The following is a 16,990-nucleotide window of genomic DNA, read 5'->3' on the forward strand; positions in this document are numbered from 1 at the left end:
AAAACTATGTTCTTTGCTGATGTATGACACATGATTATTGTATTAATTTCACACCAAGTATTTGAGTTGATATTCCTCTAAGAGTTAAATGAAATGTATGCTTTTAGTTAGTTGATCTTATACTTTAAAAAAAAAATCAAGGCAAATGTGGGTGTGCCCATTTCTGTGTATGCATCCATTTTTTCACCAGTGCTAAGATGTCTAGCACTATTGTCATGCTAGGATTTCTTCTAAAGTCTCCCATTATTTTCTTCTCTGGAAGCTGACTGAAATGAATTGTCCAGTTCTTCCCCATGTAAATATTTCTGAGTGTTCACTAGGCTTTTTAATTAGCTAAAGCACAAACATCTGAAATTATATAATAATAGCTAGTTGTGTCTGCACTATTTAATCCTGAGAGCCAAAGATATCACTGTACTTGCCCATTTACTTGTAAAATAAAGTGGGAAAAAAAATTTGTGTACTCTTACTTCACTCAAGTAAGAGTACACAAACTGGTTCCTCTAATTAATTTTGTATAAAAATCTCTCCCTACCTTAACCTGTTTCTGCAAGAGGGAAAGGTTACAGGCAGTACCTTTGAAATGACTTAATTCTTAAGCCAAGATGAAGAAAACAAATAGTTCTCTTCTTACATGTGGTCTTAACAAAGCAATTACTTATTAATATGTTTGCGTTTGTGATAATGGGGTCTCAGGTTTAACATCTAGCTGAACTTGGCCTTGATGTAGACTGATCTGGTTATACTGCCTGTTGAATAGCATTTAAATACCTGGTTCACTTAAAGCTTGCTTTTCTCTGTAATATAAGAGCATACTATCAATAGATTTCATATGGTAGAGTTTTAGTATGATAGTGTATATAGGTTGCACTGCTCATGTTGACTTTCCTAATTGAGTTCCATGATGATAAATTAAAGTTCCTGAGAGTCACTGAAGTTTGGTGAGGAACAGACTTACTGCGTTAGTTTGAAAGCATTTTTTTCAGATATAGTTGTGCAAGTGAAGTGATCTACTTCTGCTATGTGTGAGATTGGACTCTTGGTGCTAAAATTTAAAAGGTTCTGCCTGTGTATTGTAGGAAGACAAATGGCACATCTCGAGAAGCAAGGAAAAATAGTACTGTAATTCAGTGTCATGTTGATAGAAATAGCAACCTTAACCAGTCATCTTTTATTTTTGGCTCAGACAACTAACTATAAAATATAACCCAGATGGTGGAGCTATGATAGTAAAGGTACAGAAATGACATTTTGCTGATGAATTTGCTACCCTTTGCTTCTCCACTTTCAGTTTTATATCAAATCTTTTATGATGTAAGTTGCTTGCTTATGTATTTAAGGACAGACCATAGGATGAAAAATGTGATGAATGGCATTTTTAGATCTTGGATTATTTCAGTTACCTTTTGTTTCATTTCCCTCTTCTAATTGCCTTTTTGACTTTTTCTCTCTTAAATTCATATTCTTAACATAAATTAGGCTGTGCCATGAATAGTGGGCCCTGTTTCAACTTATTTCTGAATACGTATTTAAAGATACTTAGCATATAGTTTCATGCTCGGTCTGTCTGCCCATCTTGGAATTGGGGCTTCTAAAGAATGGAGGGCATTGACATATTTTCCTGTGGTCTCTGGTCTTAGCTGGCTTCACCACAGTAGGTTTGAATTGAATGAAAATGGTATCACATAGGGTAGTTTAGTGATGCTGGTGTATGGTGGTTTGAAACGTTTTTTGTATTAGAGGCTGGAACGGGGAAGGTCGTGGGTATGTGGTGCTTAATTTGCTGCAGTCCTGAAGAGGTAAGAGTTGTTTCCTCATGGTGTCCGGCGTCAGTGCCACCTGAAGCTGCCCTCTTGACGTACTGCTCAAAGGCTGGGGTCTTAAGGTACTTAATATGCTGAATTACTCCCTGGAGGTCAGGAAAGGGAGGAAGGGGTTAACATTTATGGAGAATCTTCTAAATTGTGTATGATCACTTTTAATCCTCCCAATGACCCCATGAGGTCAACATGGGGATTTGAGTTAAAGTCTGTGACTCAGAGTTGGGACTCTGCCTGATGCTGGGGTGTCCTTGTCTGATCTGTCTCTCCATTATCATGAAAGACAGCAAAAGCTTTCTGAGAAAGCAGTATATGCCTTCCCCCTCCCTCAGCGGTATCCTAAAATAATAGAGAGAACGGAGAACACACAAATCCCTCTTGAATTTATTTTGTAAATTTATTCTTGGTTCAAATTTTAAGTTCATTTGTTTTCAGAGATGAAGTTTGTCTGGGTGTCTTTTAGCCACATTACGGAGTCATGTGTTTCTTATACGTAGGAATCTGCATCAATATCTACTGAAATTTTAAAAAGACCATTGACAGTTTTTACAAGTGTGTGTTTCAGAAATGAAAATTAATGTAAATAACTTATGGACTATGATTATAAACTTAAACATTTGGACTTAAGCTCTAAAAATGATTATTGTTAGCTCCTTTATGTAGCTCTTCTAGATACTTTGGGTGATTACATTAGAGATAACCAGCTCCTGGGGCTGAAGTGAAGCATGGAATGTACTGTGCTTGTGTATTCATTTTAGTGTGGAGCCTTCTGAAACAGCCTTCTTTGGGCTTTTCTTTTCTATGGTCTATTTTGGTGTGAAATCTCTTAGGTTTTATTTTCTCCTTTTGATCTGTGGTCCTACGTCCTCACTATTTCCTGGACACTGTCGTGTGCTTTGACTGATGTTCTGTTGTTTATCAGGCAAACACAATTCCACTCTGAAAAGGGCTGCATTTGGGTGGAGGTTGTAGTTGTTTTTGATGCACGTGCGATCTTGTTATACCTAATGTTGTCGTGCATGTAGATAACAGAGCAGTCCCCCTCATCACCGAGGCAATTGGGAACGCTAAGCCTCAGTGTATTTTTGTAACACTGACATTCTATTCAGGAATACTTGGCTACACTCTACATAGAATTTACATTAAAAAATCAACTTGTCACTGTTACATTATTATAACTGTGTGTGGATAGAGAGAGAGGACTGTGCGTGCATGTGTGAGTGTGTGTGTGTGTGTGGAGGGGATATGTATGTGTATGAAAGAAAGAGAATGGCTAAACCCATCCAATTGCTTCTGTTGTGTGGTGGACCTCATAACTGTATGTACTCAGGTAGTGGTATAGGGTTTAGAATCTCTGGAACCCTCCTACTCTCTGCAGGCTGCATCGTCCTAATGTTAAGTCTTGACCAGATTAGTCCTTCTAAGAAACTGGCCGTTTCTCAGAACCTCTTAAGGAAAGTAACTGAGTCTGAATTCTTATGTACCTGTAAGTCAAAATATGAAATATGAAAGAGTTTTAGATGAAGAATCAATTTGGGCTTTATTGTATTCCATATTTAGTAGTTGTTATAATTAGAATCCTCTAATTACACTTTGCAAGCAGCTTTAAAGCCAAAGAATATACCAGTTTTTCTTTTGCTTACGTATTTAAACTAGGGACCTTTTTCAGTTGCAGCTATTTATCCTTTTCAGAAACTAAGTAAACAGGCAAGCAACCAAAAGGCAAGGGCTGTTAAGAATGCATTGGTTTCAGAGAGCCCCGAGGCCCTTACTAAAGGCATTTTCACATGTTAGATCCTTAAAAAATCAACTGTTACAGGACACAGTAGGTGAGCTAGCCTGGCATGCAGGGGTCTAACAGAGAGAAGCTCCTTTTCTATAATACTTTCAGCAAATGCTGACTGAGAAAGCAGAACCCCAGACTGACAGTGCCCAAGAGAGGCACTGCAGTGTGGCGGCGACTGCCAGTTATACGTTGGACTTTTGGTATCGCCCGCCAGTTGTGTGTGTGTATTCATCTTTAAGTGTGAACAGAAATAGAATACTTTCACATTTGAAAAGAAACTATATTCTAGATTTTGAATTTTCCACATAGATATTTGACTTACTCAATATAAGATCTTCTGGGGCCTATAAGCAGAAGTCGATCGCTTATAGCATTATTTAAGGGAAATAATTATGTTTTCATGATTTCTAAATTAGCTTGGGAGAATTATCTGGAACTTTCTCAAGGGAGGGTCATTTTATTATGTCAACAAAATTTTATGAGTTAGATAAAAGTGAATTAAATACCTTATCCTGTAATTCCCCTTATGGCAGAATTATTAACTAGAGTCACCTGATGCACTGTTTTCTGTAACATGCTGGCACTCTTTTCAAGCCCCAATTTTCAGCAGGGTTCTTGTGGTTCACTGATGCTGTGGGAATAAGACAAGTCACTGTCTTCAATGAGTTTATATTTTCGTAGGGGAAATAAACCTCAAAAATTTATTTAGACAATTAATTACATAATAATAATCATGCTCTAGACTGAGGACACTTCTTTTCAGTCTCTAAAAGAGCATATATTAATTCCCATGTAACTTAGGATCAGGTTAATGGATAGGAAACACCCTGCCCCTTTGAGTTTCTTTCCTTTCAACCATGCCATCATCCTCATTACTGCCTTCCACTGAACCCCAAGTCAATTTCTTCTATGTATTATGAACCTTAGTACTGGTATCAGACTTGCTTTCTTCACTCCCAAAGCCCACCTGATGGCTTCACCATCTTTGTGGAAAATCCAAATGGCTTCAGCATCTTTGTGGAAAGTCCCTTGATAGTTCGCTGACTTTATTTTAACTTGCTGCTCCTGTTAAACAGATCTTATCTCAAGTGTTCTAACTTTACATATAAACATCTCACTTTCCGACCATAACATAAACTCATCTTTTACGTGATTAACTTACTTAGATCATCCATCAGCCTCATGGGGAGTACCCATTCATCCAGCCATCTGTCTTTGCTAATTCATCAGCTTGCTTATCATATCAGAATTTGATTTCACCATAACCTTTTTTGTGATGTTTGCCATTTCCATAAACTTGTTGATTCCTTTTTTTTTTCCCCCTGTCTCCTTATTATGGGCTTAAAACCAAGCAAACTCTATTTAAAACAGAATCACGCTCCATGATAAATTGGAATCAGTAGAAATTCACAAGCGCCAGCTTCAGATGGGCCCACAGTATTCCTGGAAATCCCAGTACACTTTTCAGTTCCCTTTCTCCTCTCCTCTCCATCCCACTCTATTCGGCTCTCTCCAAAGTCCAACCACTTCTCCTTTTCTCCTGCCCATCCCTTGTTGCAGAGAAAATTGAGGCCATACAGTAGAAATTTCCTTAACTACCAGTCCTACAAACTTATTCATAACTTCATTCATCCTCTCCTTTGATTTGAGTCCTGTGCTGTCCTATCTCACACTGACAGTTATCATTTCTCTCATGTACACTCAGACATTCCCTATCATATTGAATCATCCTCATCAACTTTGAAACATCTCAGTGTTTTTAATCTTAAAAATAATAATAAGTAAAAAGTTGAACACTTCCTTTGATCCCATGTCTTCTTCCATCCCTGGTTAGATTTCTCCACCTTCTCCACAATTCAGGCAGACTTCCTGCAGGAGGATTTGTCTCCATTCCTCTGCTCACTTCATCGTTGTCCAGTGTGGTTTCCATTTCTGTTACTTCATACAGATGGCTCTTCCTTTGGTCACTCTTAATCACAATGGCACATATAAGGTGTGCTTCGTTCCAGCCTTGTTTAGGTATAATTGACATATAACATTGTGTAAATTTAAGGTGTACAATGTGTTGATTTGATACAAGTATATATTGAAGAATGTTTCTACTATAGCATTAGCTAATGCCATCACATCACATAATTACCTTTTCTTTTCTTTTCTTTTTTTGTGGTGGGAACATTTAAGAGCTACTCTCCTAGCAACTTTCAAGTGTATAATACAATGATGTAAATATAATTACCATGCTGTGTATTAGATCCATAGGACTTATTCATCTTATAACTGGAAATTTGTATTCTCTGGTATGACATCATTTATAGGTGGAACCTAAAAAAGCCAGACTCATAGATACAGAGACTAGAATGGTGGTGGCTACCAGGGCCTGGGGTTTGGGGGAAATGGGGACATGTTGGCCAGAGTGTATAAACTTCTAGTTAAAGGATACATAAGGGGGTATTTTTAATCTGCATTTTACTTAGCATTTGATCAGCAGCTGGTTCTGACATCTCTTCCATTTCAGATATTCTTTTACTGACTTTTGGATGCCATGTACCTCCATTTTCCTTTTATGTCACTACATTTTTTTTTATTATTATTTATATTCTCTGTCTTTTTGCAAGCTCATTTCCCTTTATTCTATCAGGGTAACAAGTATGGCAAAAAGAGAGAAGATGGCCTAGGATGGATCCTTGAGAATTCAATTTTTAGAGTTTACATGAGAGAGAAGTCAGTTAAATTTAATGATGTTGACATACATGTGTGTATATAATTTGTTGTTGTTGTTCAGCTAGCATCTGTTGAGTATCTACTAGGTACCAGATACTGTGAATAAGCTTTGAGGACGCAAACCTGAATCAAGCACAGCTCCGGACTCTGAGGCCTCATATTGTCATTGGAGATGTAGACGTACATGATTTACTAGCGCTGATGTGGATGGACCTGCAGCCTTACCCGTCTTGGGGGTGTCACAGATGACTGTTTTATGCATGATCAATATTTGGATATGCTTACTTAGAAATAGGTTTTGATTTTGGTACATGTATTCTTTGAAGGCAAATGTGTAATTTACTTTGATCTTTACATGAACGAAATTTAAAATTTAATAATTCAAATCACAAAAACACGTATTTGAGGAGATTTATGGGAATAAAATACCAATTTATTATAAGTTTGTTTTTTCTTCAAATTCAGGGCAGGGAGTTACATTTTTGAAGAGAGAGAAGGGACTGGGAGGACAGGTCATTTTTGTACCTGTCCCTTATGCATGTTTTCTTCCCATGATGGCACTAATGCCCCCAGCCTAGAATGCTTACTGCGCCAGGAGCTGTGCTGAGTGGTTCACGTGCAGTATCTCATCTAATCCTCCCTTAACCTTGAAGTGGATGCTCATAGTTTCCCTTTTGTTTTTTTTAACTTTTTTTTATTGAGTTATAGTCATTTTACAGTGTTGTGTCAAATTCCAGTGTTGAGCACAATTTTTCAGTTATACATGAACATACATATATTCATTGTCACATTTTTTTTCACTGTGAGCTACCACAAGATCTTGTATATATAAATCTTGTTTATCTATTGTACATATGCCTGTCAGTATCTACAAATTTTGAACTCCAGTCTATCCCTTCCCAGTAGTTTCTTTTCATAGAAAAAGAAACTGAGGTTTAGATTTTATGTAAGTTAAACTTACATAAGTAACTTTACATATGTTTTTCCATAAGTTAAGGTGAATACTTAAAGAATGTGAACTAAATGAATATCTGACTTTTGGAGCTGACGCTTTTGACACGACAGTATATTGAAAGAAAATGAGGTGCAAATTTTTATTTCACATTTTTTTCATATCCATAGTATCTTACATGGCATTTCATGTGTCACTGAATAATTTTATACATATAATAGCATCTATAAAAGTGCTATATAAACCAAAGGGTAAGATTATAGACATTGTTAGTACAGAACATTTGTATAAGTATATCCCAGGAAAATAATTTAATGTATCATTGAATTATTTTACATATACCATTCAGTCTTCACAACAAATACATGATATAGGCAAGGCCAGTAATGCTCATCTGAGGCTACGAAGACACAGTTAAATAAAATTTATGGGTTATATGTGACAGCAGACCACCTGACTTTGAGTTTAGCTTTCTATTATATGAGGGACGTCTGCATTAATTCTGTTTGGCAAAGGATAAAGTTGTTCTTGTTCTTTATGGTTCGCCTCCTCCCCGCCTTTAATTCAGCTTTATTTCACTTATTTAGTTAATAATCCAAGAATGTTGCTAGAGTAGCAAAAATTTGATTAGAGTCATCTCCTTCAGTATTTTAGGTAATGCAGTGAAGTGGAAGCAGCATGAAAAGCAGCTCCCTGCGTTCCCAGACCGGCCTCCTGGCTGGGTTAAAGTTGACATCTGGGGCGGCTTCTGTTGCTCTCTTCTCCTAGAAAGCCCTGTTTGACTACTTGACACCAGGCATTATCTCTGACCCGAGCATTAGCCCAAGCATGTAGTGCGTAATTAAGCTACTGAGATTGGTTTTCCCTGAGTGGACAGAAGAGCCTTACAAGGTGAGGGCTCTGTTGAAGTGATAAAGCTGATTAGATCCTTAGCAGTAAAGGAATCTGATCTTAGAAATTTCCTCTTGCTCTCATTAATGAGGCAAAGACAATACTTAGCAGGGAAAATGAGGACTAAAAAGAGAAACATTTTTTTTTTCTCTACTAAAGAACCAATTCTTCGACTCCCTTTTAAATCAAGGTCTAAATTTATTGTCCAGAATATAGCTCAATTTAAATGAACAAATAAGAAACTTCCTCAAGGGTGTAGTAAACATGTTTAAACTTATCAACTACATGAAGCAAAGGAAAGAAAACAGTTTGAGAGAGTAAAACTAAGAAAAGCTTGGAATTAAAATAATTTAATTAATGCTGACTGCAACAAAACCGAATAACAAACTAATTATACAGATGTGTGGTCTAGTCATAAGAATGTATTTTTTTTCAAAAATAATTTTCTCATTTTTTTCTTTCTGTACCTTCCCTTTCCTTGAACTACCATTGAAGCAAGTAAAACTTTTTCCCTGGGATACACTTATACAAACCTCATATATTAATGTCTATAATCTTACCCTTTTGGTTTATATAGCACTTCTACAAATGCTGTTATTAAATCCTCATAAAAGTTTATAATGAAAGCTGCTTTATCTCCATATTATGGAGTTGGGACTTGGCTCTAGAACATTATGTGATTTGCTCAAGAATTTGTATAAAGGAGAGTTGGGAGTCAAATACAAGTTTTCTCACCCCCAAGAATGTGGCCTATACCACGACTGCTTCAAGTTATTCATTATTTCAAGTCTCTGAGTCTCCCCTCTATTTCTTGCTAAACCTCTGTTCCAATGTTTAGACGGTGTAGACAGTGACATGACAGTTGTTCTCATATCGAGTACATTTACATGAAAGGCAGATCCTATGTATACACACACTCACACGTACGCATAGATTAGTCCTCCTTTTGTCTTGAAGCATTTGCCTTCCCACAAAGACTCGTTCTGCTGCTTCTCAGCTTTAACTTATTTTAGTGAAATTAACAGTCATAAAGGGCAAACTTGAAGCAGAAAAGAACTAACGCGGGAGCTGGTTTGTGAGGAGCGTGATCCGAGGGCAGAGGAGCCATCTGCCTAGCCCACCGCGTCCCACGGCCGTTGGCTTTGTTGGATGTAGGACCGAGTAAGAGACTGGGAAGGGTGTGATACTGATGATACCACTCTGTAGTCAGTATAATATCTAATGGGTTTGCTATTTAAAAGAACACTAAAAAAATTTAAGTTTAGACTTTTAAAGGAACTTGAAAACCCATTTAAAGGAAATGCCCTTACTGTGTGTGTTTCTTTTTCTTGAGACGAGGTGTAGTGAAGTTAATGGAAGATCCTGGAAGAACCTGGAGTTTGGCTTGGGTCCATCCCCAGCTTTACCACTTGTTAGCTCTTAGACTAGTGCAGTCATTTACCTTTTCTTTACATTGAGGATAAAAATGATACCTACACCATATGATTGTAGTGAAGATTAAATGAATTTATGTGTGTGGAGGTGTGTGGTGGTGTTTGGGGGGGGTGTGCAGAGAAAGGGAAACAGCACCCTAAACTTGTTTCTTTGTCCTGTCAATTCCTCACAAATTTATTGGGGTTTTTTTTTTTGTCTAAAAAGTATAAAAGCTGCCTGCTTTGGCTACTTTTTAGGTCCCATTTCTGTAAGACCTCTCTATATACAATTAAAATTTTGTTTCTTTTTCTCCTGTTAATCTGTCTTCTGTCAATTTTGTTATTAGTCCAGCCAAAAACTCTGGAGGGGTAGAGGGAGAAATTTTCCCCTCCCTGAAAATAGACAATAGCATTATTGACTTAGGGATCCGAGCCAGGAATCAGAATTGTCCTACTATTTCTTTACAACTAATGAATCAGTTAAGTTATGTTTTGTTTATTTCCTTAACATTATTTCTTTCTCTCTCCTTTTTCTTCTCATCTCTTTTCCACTGCTACTAGTATATTATCTGACTGTCTGTTTCCAGTCTTACCTTCTTTGGGACCATCTTCCACCTTTTAGCCAAATATATGTCTAGTAAACCAATTTGATTATATTTTATTCCTACCTTAAACATCAACTTCCAATACATTTTCTAAAATATTTTGCAAAAATACTCCAAAAATAACCTACGTATCTCCACAAATAAAGGAGCCCACAGTCAAATAAAATATTTAAACGTGGCATGCTAAATCTGTGTTCTCTTGAAAAGCCACAGCATGTGTTATTAAGAGAAAAGCTTTATGGAGTTCTGTCAGTGATTGTAACAACACAACTCTATAACTTGAGCTTTTATTTGAGCATGGATTTTAAAAATGATATTTATTGTTGGGGAACCATGGACAGGATATACTTTTGACTTCACTCCGTGGTATTCAAGGTCTTTCATGCCTGCCTCTTTAATTTCATCTCTTCCTTCTTGAGTCTTTGTAACCATACAGATTGCATTCATTTAGTCTCCCAAACATCACATTCTTATCTATTCCATTGTATATAGTCCTTTTTGCCTGGTATACCACTAATCTATCTGATGACCTCTGTCTGAAAATTCAGCTACTTAAAAGCTTAGATTATTTGCTGTCTTCACTGGTTAGCATACTGCTTTGGCACGTTGTAGGTTCTCAATGTATGTTAAATAAATAACAAAAATGGAAAAAGTCAATAAGGGAAAATTTAGGGATGTGAGATTTTCTATATCTGCCTATTTATTCTGCCTATATATTGTCCATTCAGAAAATCAAACAACACTTAATAGTCATTGCTTAAAAAACTTGGTGAGAGCTTCTTGACCTTAATAATTTAATTGCTCTTCAAAAAAAAATTGTTTTGTTTACCTGTACAAGGTTTAGGAAATTACAGTATAAGATAAAATTTTAATTCTTACAGGACAAAAATTAAAGTTTAATTTTCTTAAGTGTGTTATAGCTATTCTTTCACTGTGAAAATTCCTTAAAAAGGACTGTTGTAAACGTTTTTTGTTTCTTCTTGACAGGTAATATTTGAAGCTGAAGTCTCAGGAGCAAGAAGTGGCTATATTGCCATTGATGACATCCAAGTCCTGAGTTATCCTTGCGGTAGGTTGTGATTAAGAATTGTTTTTTTCTATATCCTTTCAACACTGGTCTTAACAGTGGTAGTGACTGTTGATTGCTTATCACTTGGTCATTGCTGTTTCCTTTGTTATTGTTGCTCTTAGCCTAGCCTGCTGTTCAGTTTTAAAAGAATACTGAAATATTTCTAGAGTTTTTGAATCAAGTATTTTTCAGACTTTTAACTAATTGCACTGCGCATATTGAAGGACGCTTTTAATTATTTAATTTCTGAAAACTGTTCAAAAGAAAACCACAGTTCCAAAATGGCATCACTTGTCCTAAAAGCCCATGATACAAAACCTGATTTATATCTGAGCTAATTGCGGTTTCAACCTCTTCCAGAAGTATTAACTTAATTGACCAATCTTTGTTTTCCAGTTAAGCACCAGTAAGGTAATCTGTCATGTGGTCACTCTCCATCCCCAGAGGAAGAAGAGAGATGAGCTGCATGATAAAACCCTTGCTGTTTCTTTTCCTCCCCAAAGAAGAGGTCCTGGCCTAACAATATATATTTTTTTCCTAATAGCTCCCTTGCCCACCCTCCTTTCATTTTGTACAAGCCCTTGGACCTGTCTTCTAGTTGCTGGAAAGGATGCTGCCTGATTCATTGATCTCCTAATAAAGTAAATTAAATCTTTAATTTATTTAGCTGAATTTTTTTACCAGAACAAAATACAAATGTAAATGAAACTCTAGGTAGAACTTGTTACATTTTTGGTAGTATTAAATTGTCTAGGAAAGCAAAGAAGAATAACAAATCAGAGTTCTATGGAAAGAAAACAAAAAAAAAGCCTCACTAAATTTCTTGATCTGCTGAGTTGAAAGCTGGAGTGAAATGAAGAGAATAAATTAATTCATCTTATTCCAAACTTAATTTTTTTACATCATAATAAATATCTGATTTATTCACAGTAAACAATGGAACAATAGAAAGCAAACAAAACAAGAAACTCAATTTGTTAACACATAGTTTTGTATGTCCTTAGATGCACATCGGTTGGTCTTCAGATGGTGTGACTAAATTTGTGTTTACATCATATCCCCTGAAAGAAAATCATTGCATGCATTCAGTAGAGCTAGGCATAAAACAGCTGGCATAAATTCAGAATTTAGCTGTATCTCCCAACAGAAGCGTTTTATAGGACCATGAATTCTAGATGATCTGTTCAGTAATCGTCCTGGTGGAAATTGTCTAATACGTTGTAAGCAGCATGCACAGGGCGCACTATGCCAGGGGCCAAGGTTTGTGCTACTGCTGAGTGGTTTTCAAACCCTGGATTGCTTGGCCCTTCCCCTGGTTCTGATTCTGTAGGGCTGGGGTGGGGCCTGAGGATTTACAGTTCTAATAAGTTCCCAGGTGATACTAATGATGCTGGTCTTGAGTTTGCAGTTTGAGAACCACTGTCTGGCTCATGTTCTAGTGTAAGCATTCTTTTTTCCAAAGCATCCAAAGATGAGAGGCACTGGAGAAAGATGTAGCAGGCAAGGGTCAAGTGATTTATTCCATGTGGTGTATTCTAAGGAAAACAAAGGAGAACAAAATTATCTCATTCAAAGTTCAGACTGGTTTAATAATTCCTTCAACCTATTCACATACGAGAGCGGTGTTTCCGTCCACTGTTCATTTACACTTCTTGAAAGAGAGATGTTAAAGAAAGGCTCTCATGATAAACAAATTGAAACTGAATATAAACTGAGCACAGCAGTAGTTTCATTGTGATATATATAGTCCTTCCTGAGCTTTCTTCTACTCTGAGACTTAGCATTTCCTGTTTATATTTCCTTTCAGTTGAAAACAGGAATAAGCTTCAGTTTTAAAAGGTAATTATAGAGAAGACTTGTTTGACAGTCATATAACTCACGTATATTTTGACTGCAGTCATCATTTTTTTGTTGGTCTAATATTTCTTTTGGGTAACTTTCCTAGGACTATAAAGGGATAGGAGGTGGATTTAACAACAGTTAAGCTGATACTCTATTTGAGAGAAACAAGAACAGTCCCTTGTTCTTTGAAGTGCTAGAAGATTATAGTCATTGAAATAAAAAAAAGAAGATCTAACTGCTTAGAGAAACCGAATAGTTCAACAGCCATGTATATATCAGTATTTGAGATATCATTGTATGTTTTCATTATGTTTCTTTTATGCTCTGCTTTGTGTCGATTTGATCTCTCTTGCTTGCTTTGACTTGTAACTATTTTATTATCACCCATATGCAGCAGGCTACAGGGGTCCTCCAGCAGTAATCAGCTGTATTCATTGGGTGCTCACTCTGTACAGAACAATCCTTTAGCAATTAAGAGGCAATAAGTAATAGAGCTATTGAGAAAAAGAGAAATGAGAGTGAGAGAGGAAACAGTGTCTCTCAGCACAAAGAAAATTCGGTTTTCTTCCATATGACATTAGTCTTGGCCAAAGGTTTTCACAACATTATTCTGTTGGGAAAAAGTAACATGGCGTGTTTTCTTCATGTGAAGAAGATAATTTTTTTCTTGCCTTCACAGATAAATCTCCTCATTTCCTGCGTCTGGGGGACGTAGAGGTCAATGCAGGGCAGAATGCTACATTTCAGTGCATCGCTACAGGCAGAGACGCTGTGCATAACAAGTTGTGGCTTCAGGTAAGGCCAAATTGGCAGCTGAGCTAAAGGGTATATACTTCATTTAAAAAAAATCACAAATGTACTGTTTGTGATCTCATCCTTTTTGCCTGTTTGTGTGTGTTGGGGGAGGGTGGGATATGTGTATGACAGGTTGTCTTTTGTGTAGGTTTGATTTAATTGGCTGGCAGATTCATTTCACATATTTCCATTTGCCAAATATGAGTGAAAATATAACACTGTATACTTAATAAGTATTTGGGTTAGTTTCTCATGAAACCTAATGATTCTCTAATGTCATGTCCAAACTGTAAAAACCATTTTTCGAGATCCATTTCAAAATAGGAAAAAAAAAGAAAATTGCCTCCTTTAATATTTTGAAAACCCAACTTACAAGAGCATAGTACTTAAGTAGGAACTGTCATACTCTGATAAATTTTTAAAAAGTATTTTAAGAAACCTTTGGGAGCATTTCTGGAAATGTGAATTGGAAGAGAGCCAATTAAATTCGTTTCAGGATTTTTGTGTATAAGAGTTAATCACAGATCTGAGGACAAGATATTTGCCTTGCACATATTAAATCTTCAATAAATGTGTATTTAATGAATTGCAGTTTAGCATACATGTTGGGGAAATGTAAATGGTGCATATAAAGAGCTTTAAAAGACTCAGTGAGAAAATAGTGACTAAGGAAGGAATGTGCCTTGTCTTAATGTGAATGTCTGTCACGCCTAGGGTGGGGGTGGGGTGGCCGGGATTGGGAATGAAACTAAGAGCAGCTCTAAAGCCATGAGGCTGGATTTAGGACAGATGACTTTGAGCTAAATATCTGAAGCTAGAATGTAAGTAATAATATTCTCAGAGCACCTTTATTGTTATTTTTATTCTATTTGCAGCAGAATGGGGAAAGGGATTTAATTCATTAGAATTTTAAATTCCTGAGAATGCCAATAGAGACTAAAAAGAAAAATCATTAGCTTAGTTTCTTGAGCATAGACATCAGACTTCATTTTACGGTATCTTTAGAGAGGTAAAATTAGAGTTGAGGACCATCATTAGGTTGCAGGAGGTTAAGGTAATGATTATAATAAATGATTATTAAAATCATACCTATAGGATAATGCCTGATATTGTACTGGGTGTTATGAATGTGTGTGTGTTTGTGTGTGTGTTTATTCATTTCCCACATCCAGTTGGATAACAGATGTATTTCATATAAATCTAACTAATTATCACTACTTTGGTAATTTATTTGATATGTAGGTATCAGGATACACCAGCCTGAATATGTGAAAAGGAAATAAAGTCCCTCTTTTTTTCTGTAATTATGCTGATTTCCCCTATGGATATGGAAATACAAGATAATTCTTTCTGGAGAAGGTATTGTGTAAAGTGTGGCCTGTTTCATCAGTCAAACATCAAGTCAGAATCCCCCTTACTTTCACTCTCAGCCTAAATAATCTGTGTTAAAAATGTTTTCTGACATATTTTCTAATTATTTTGCTAATCATTCTTCACTTAGGTGGGACATTTTTGGCATTTGATTTTAGCTGTGGTCCGGGTAGTCTTGTCCTGCAGAGCCAGAGCCTCTGCAGTCAGCCCCTGGTTTTATGCCCGAGGATTTAAATGTGACATTGAAATAAAAAGGGTTTTGTGTACTTAGACACCAGCTGCCTTGTGGCAACAAAGACTTTCTGGCCCTGCTGGTCTGAGTGGGTTGCAGTCAAAATAGTGCTCATTTATTGTTTTTTTTTTCCTATTTTGTGGATTGGCTCATTTCATTCCAGTTTTTAAAAAATTTTTCTCTTGCCATTTTTCAAATAAAGATGAGAGCTAAAAATACTCTGTTCAATTCCTATTCTGCTTTTTTTTTCTCTTCTTCTTTCTCTTTCCATTTTCTAAGGTGAATTTGTGTATTTCTCATCTATTTTGACATTCATATTGTCCAGTCACTCAGTAAAGTACCTATTCACCTTATTTGTGAAAAAGCTTTCCTTACTTTTTCAATAATACCACTTAAATTACCTTAACTTATTCTCTTAAATCATTCTTCTCCATATTTAAGAAATTTTGAAAATTATCAGCTGCCTAGTTTAGGAGTGTTTGCAAATAAATAAGACTGAGCTATAGAGATATAGATACATAGATACAGTTGATATCCGTATCTACAGAGTGAGTGAATCAGAAGGTGGTCAATGATTTAAAAAAAAAAAAAGATCCATCTTTTGCTGAAAGTAATGGAAACATAAAGGAGGAAGAATCCTGATTCCACAATGGATCTAAAAGCCAACCCATACAAATAGATGTCAAGTCATTTTTGCTTGGGGAAGAACAATTTCCTAAAGATCAAGAGGCCCAGTTCTTAATTCTAAGCTTCTCTAACCTTTTAACTCTTCTAACCCAGTTAATTGTATGGGCTTAGAGAATTCATTGAATGCTTCCAGGCCTCAATTTCCTTATCTGTGGAAGATGTGGATTGAGACTAAACTTCCTTCCAGCTGTATGATGCTAAACTAGGTCCTTACATATTTTTGATGGTCTGAAACATAGCCTTGATCACTTTTTGTTTGTTTGTTTGATGTAAGAATGTAAAATTTTTAAGTTATTAGTGTTTTATAGGGAAAAATGGTCCCTTAAATTGTGTCATTGTGAGAACAACTGCTTAAAATATCTTCTGACAGTACTGAGAATGAATGTACTGTGAATCAACTCAAAATGAAAGGTCTTTGCATCTTATTACAAAAGGGATGGCATAATTGGAGTAGCTGTTACACCTGCCATGGTCAGGTGTGATAAAAACAGCAACCAACTTTTTATGTCCTTTACATAATTTATATTGTATACTGTTGAGCTCCAATTGGTAAATGTTATTTAAATATGAGGTGAAAGAACAAAAACTATAAAAGCAGCAGCTAGTTTTCAATTTAAAGGAAAAATGATACACTACAACCACCGTGAAAAATAATTATCATAACACCTTATATTTAAAGTAATTTATGTATAGAAATACATTTAGAGAATACCTTCTCTTATTGTTTATTGTCTTTAGCTCACAATTGATATTTCAATCATTTTTATTGTTTAAAATAACAACAAATTAGATAAATTAAAAAGTGGA

The 16,990-nt window shown here is 36.0% G+C and overlaps 1 protein-coding gene across 6 annotated transcripts in view; it reads left to right on the forward strand.

Moving 5' to 3' along the window:
- Positions 1 to 16,990, forward strand: part of PTPRK (protein tyrosine phosphatase receptor type K) — a 510,378-nt gene that overhangs the window by 243,227 nt on the left and 250,161 nt on the right. For all 6 annotated transcript variants that reach the window (XM_064486707.1, XM_010988633.3, XM_010988634.3 and 3 more), the window contains exons 4-5: positions 11,175 to 11,256; positions 13,778 to 13,893. In XM_064486707.1, the coding sequence (XP_064342777.1) occupies positions 11,175 to 11,256; positions 13,778 to 13,893 (198 nt within the window). The remainder of the gene's footprint in view (positions 1 to 11,174; positions 11,257 to 13,777; positions 13,894 to 16,990) is intronic.

The sequence above is a fragment of the Camelus dromedarius genome, chromosome 6, assembly GCF_036321535.1.
Source record: "Camelus dromedarius isolate mCamDro1 chromosome 6, mCamDro1.pat, whole genome shotgun sequence".
In the NCBI taxonomy this organism is placed as follows: domain Eukaryota; kingdom Metazoa; phylum Chordata; class Mammalia; order Artiodactyla; family Camelidae; genus Camelus; species Camelus dromedarius.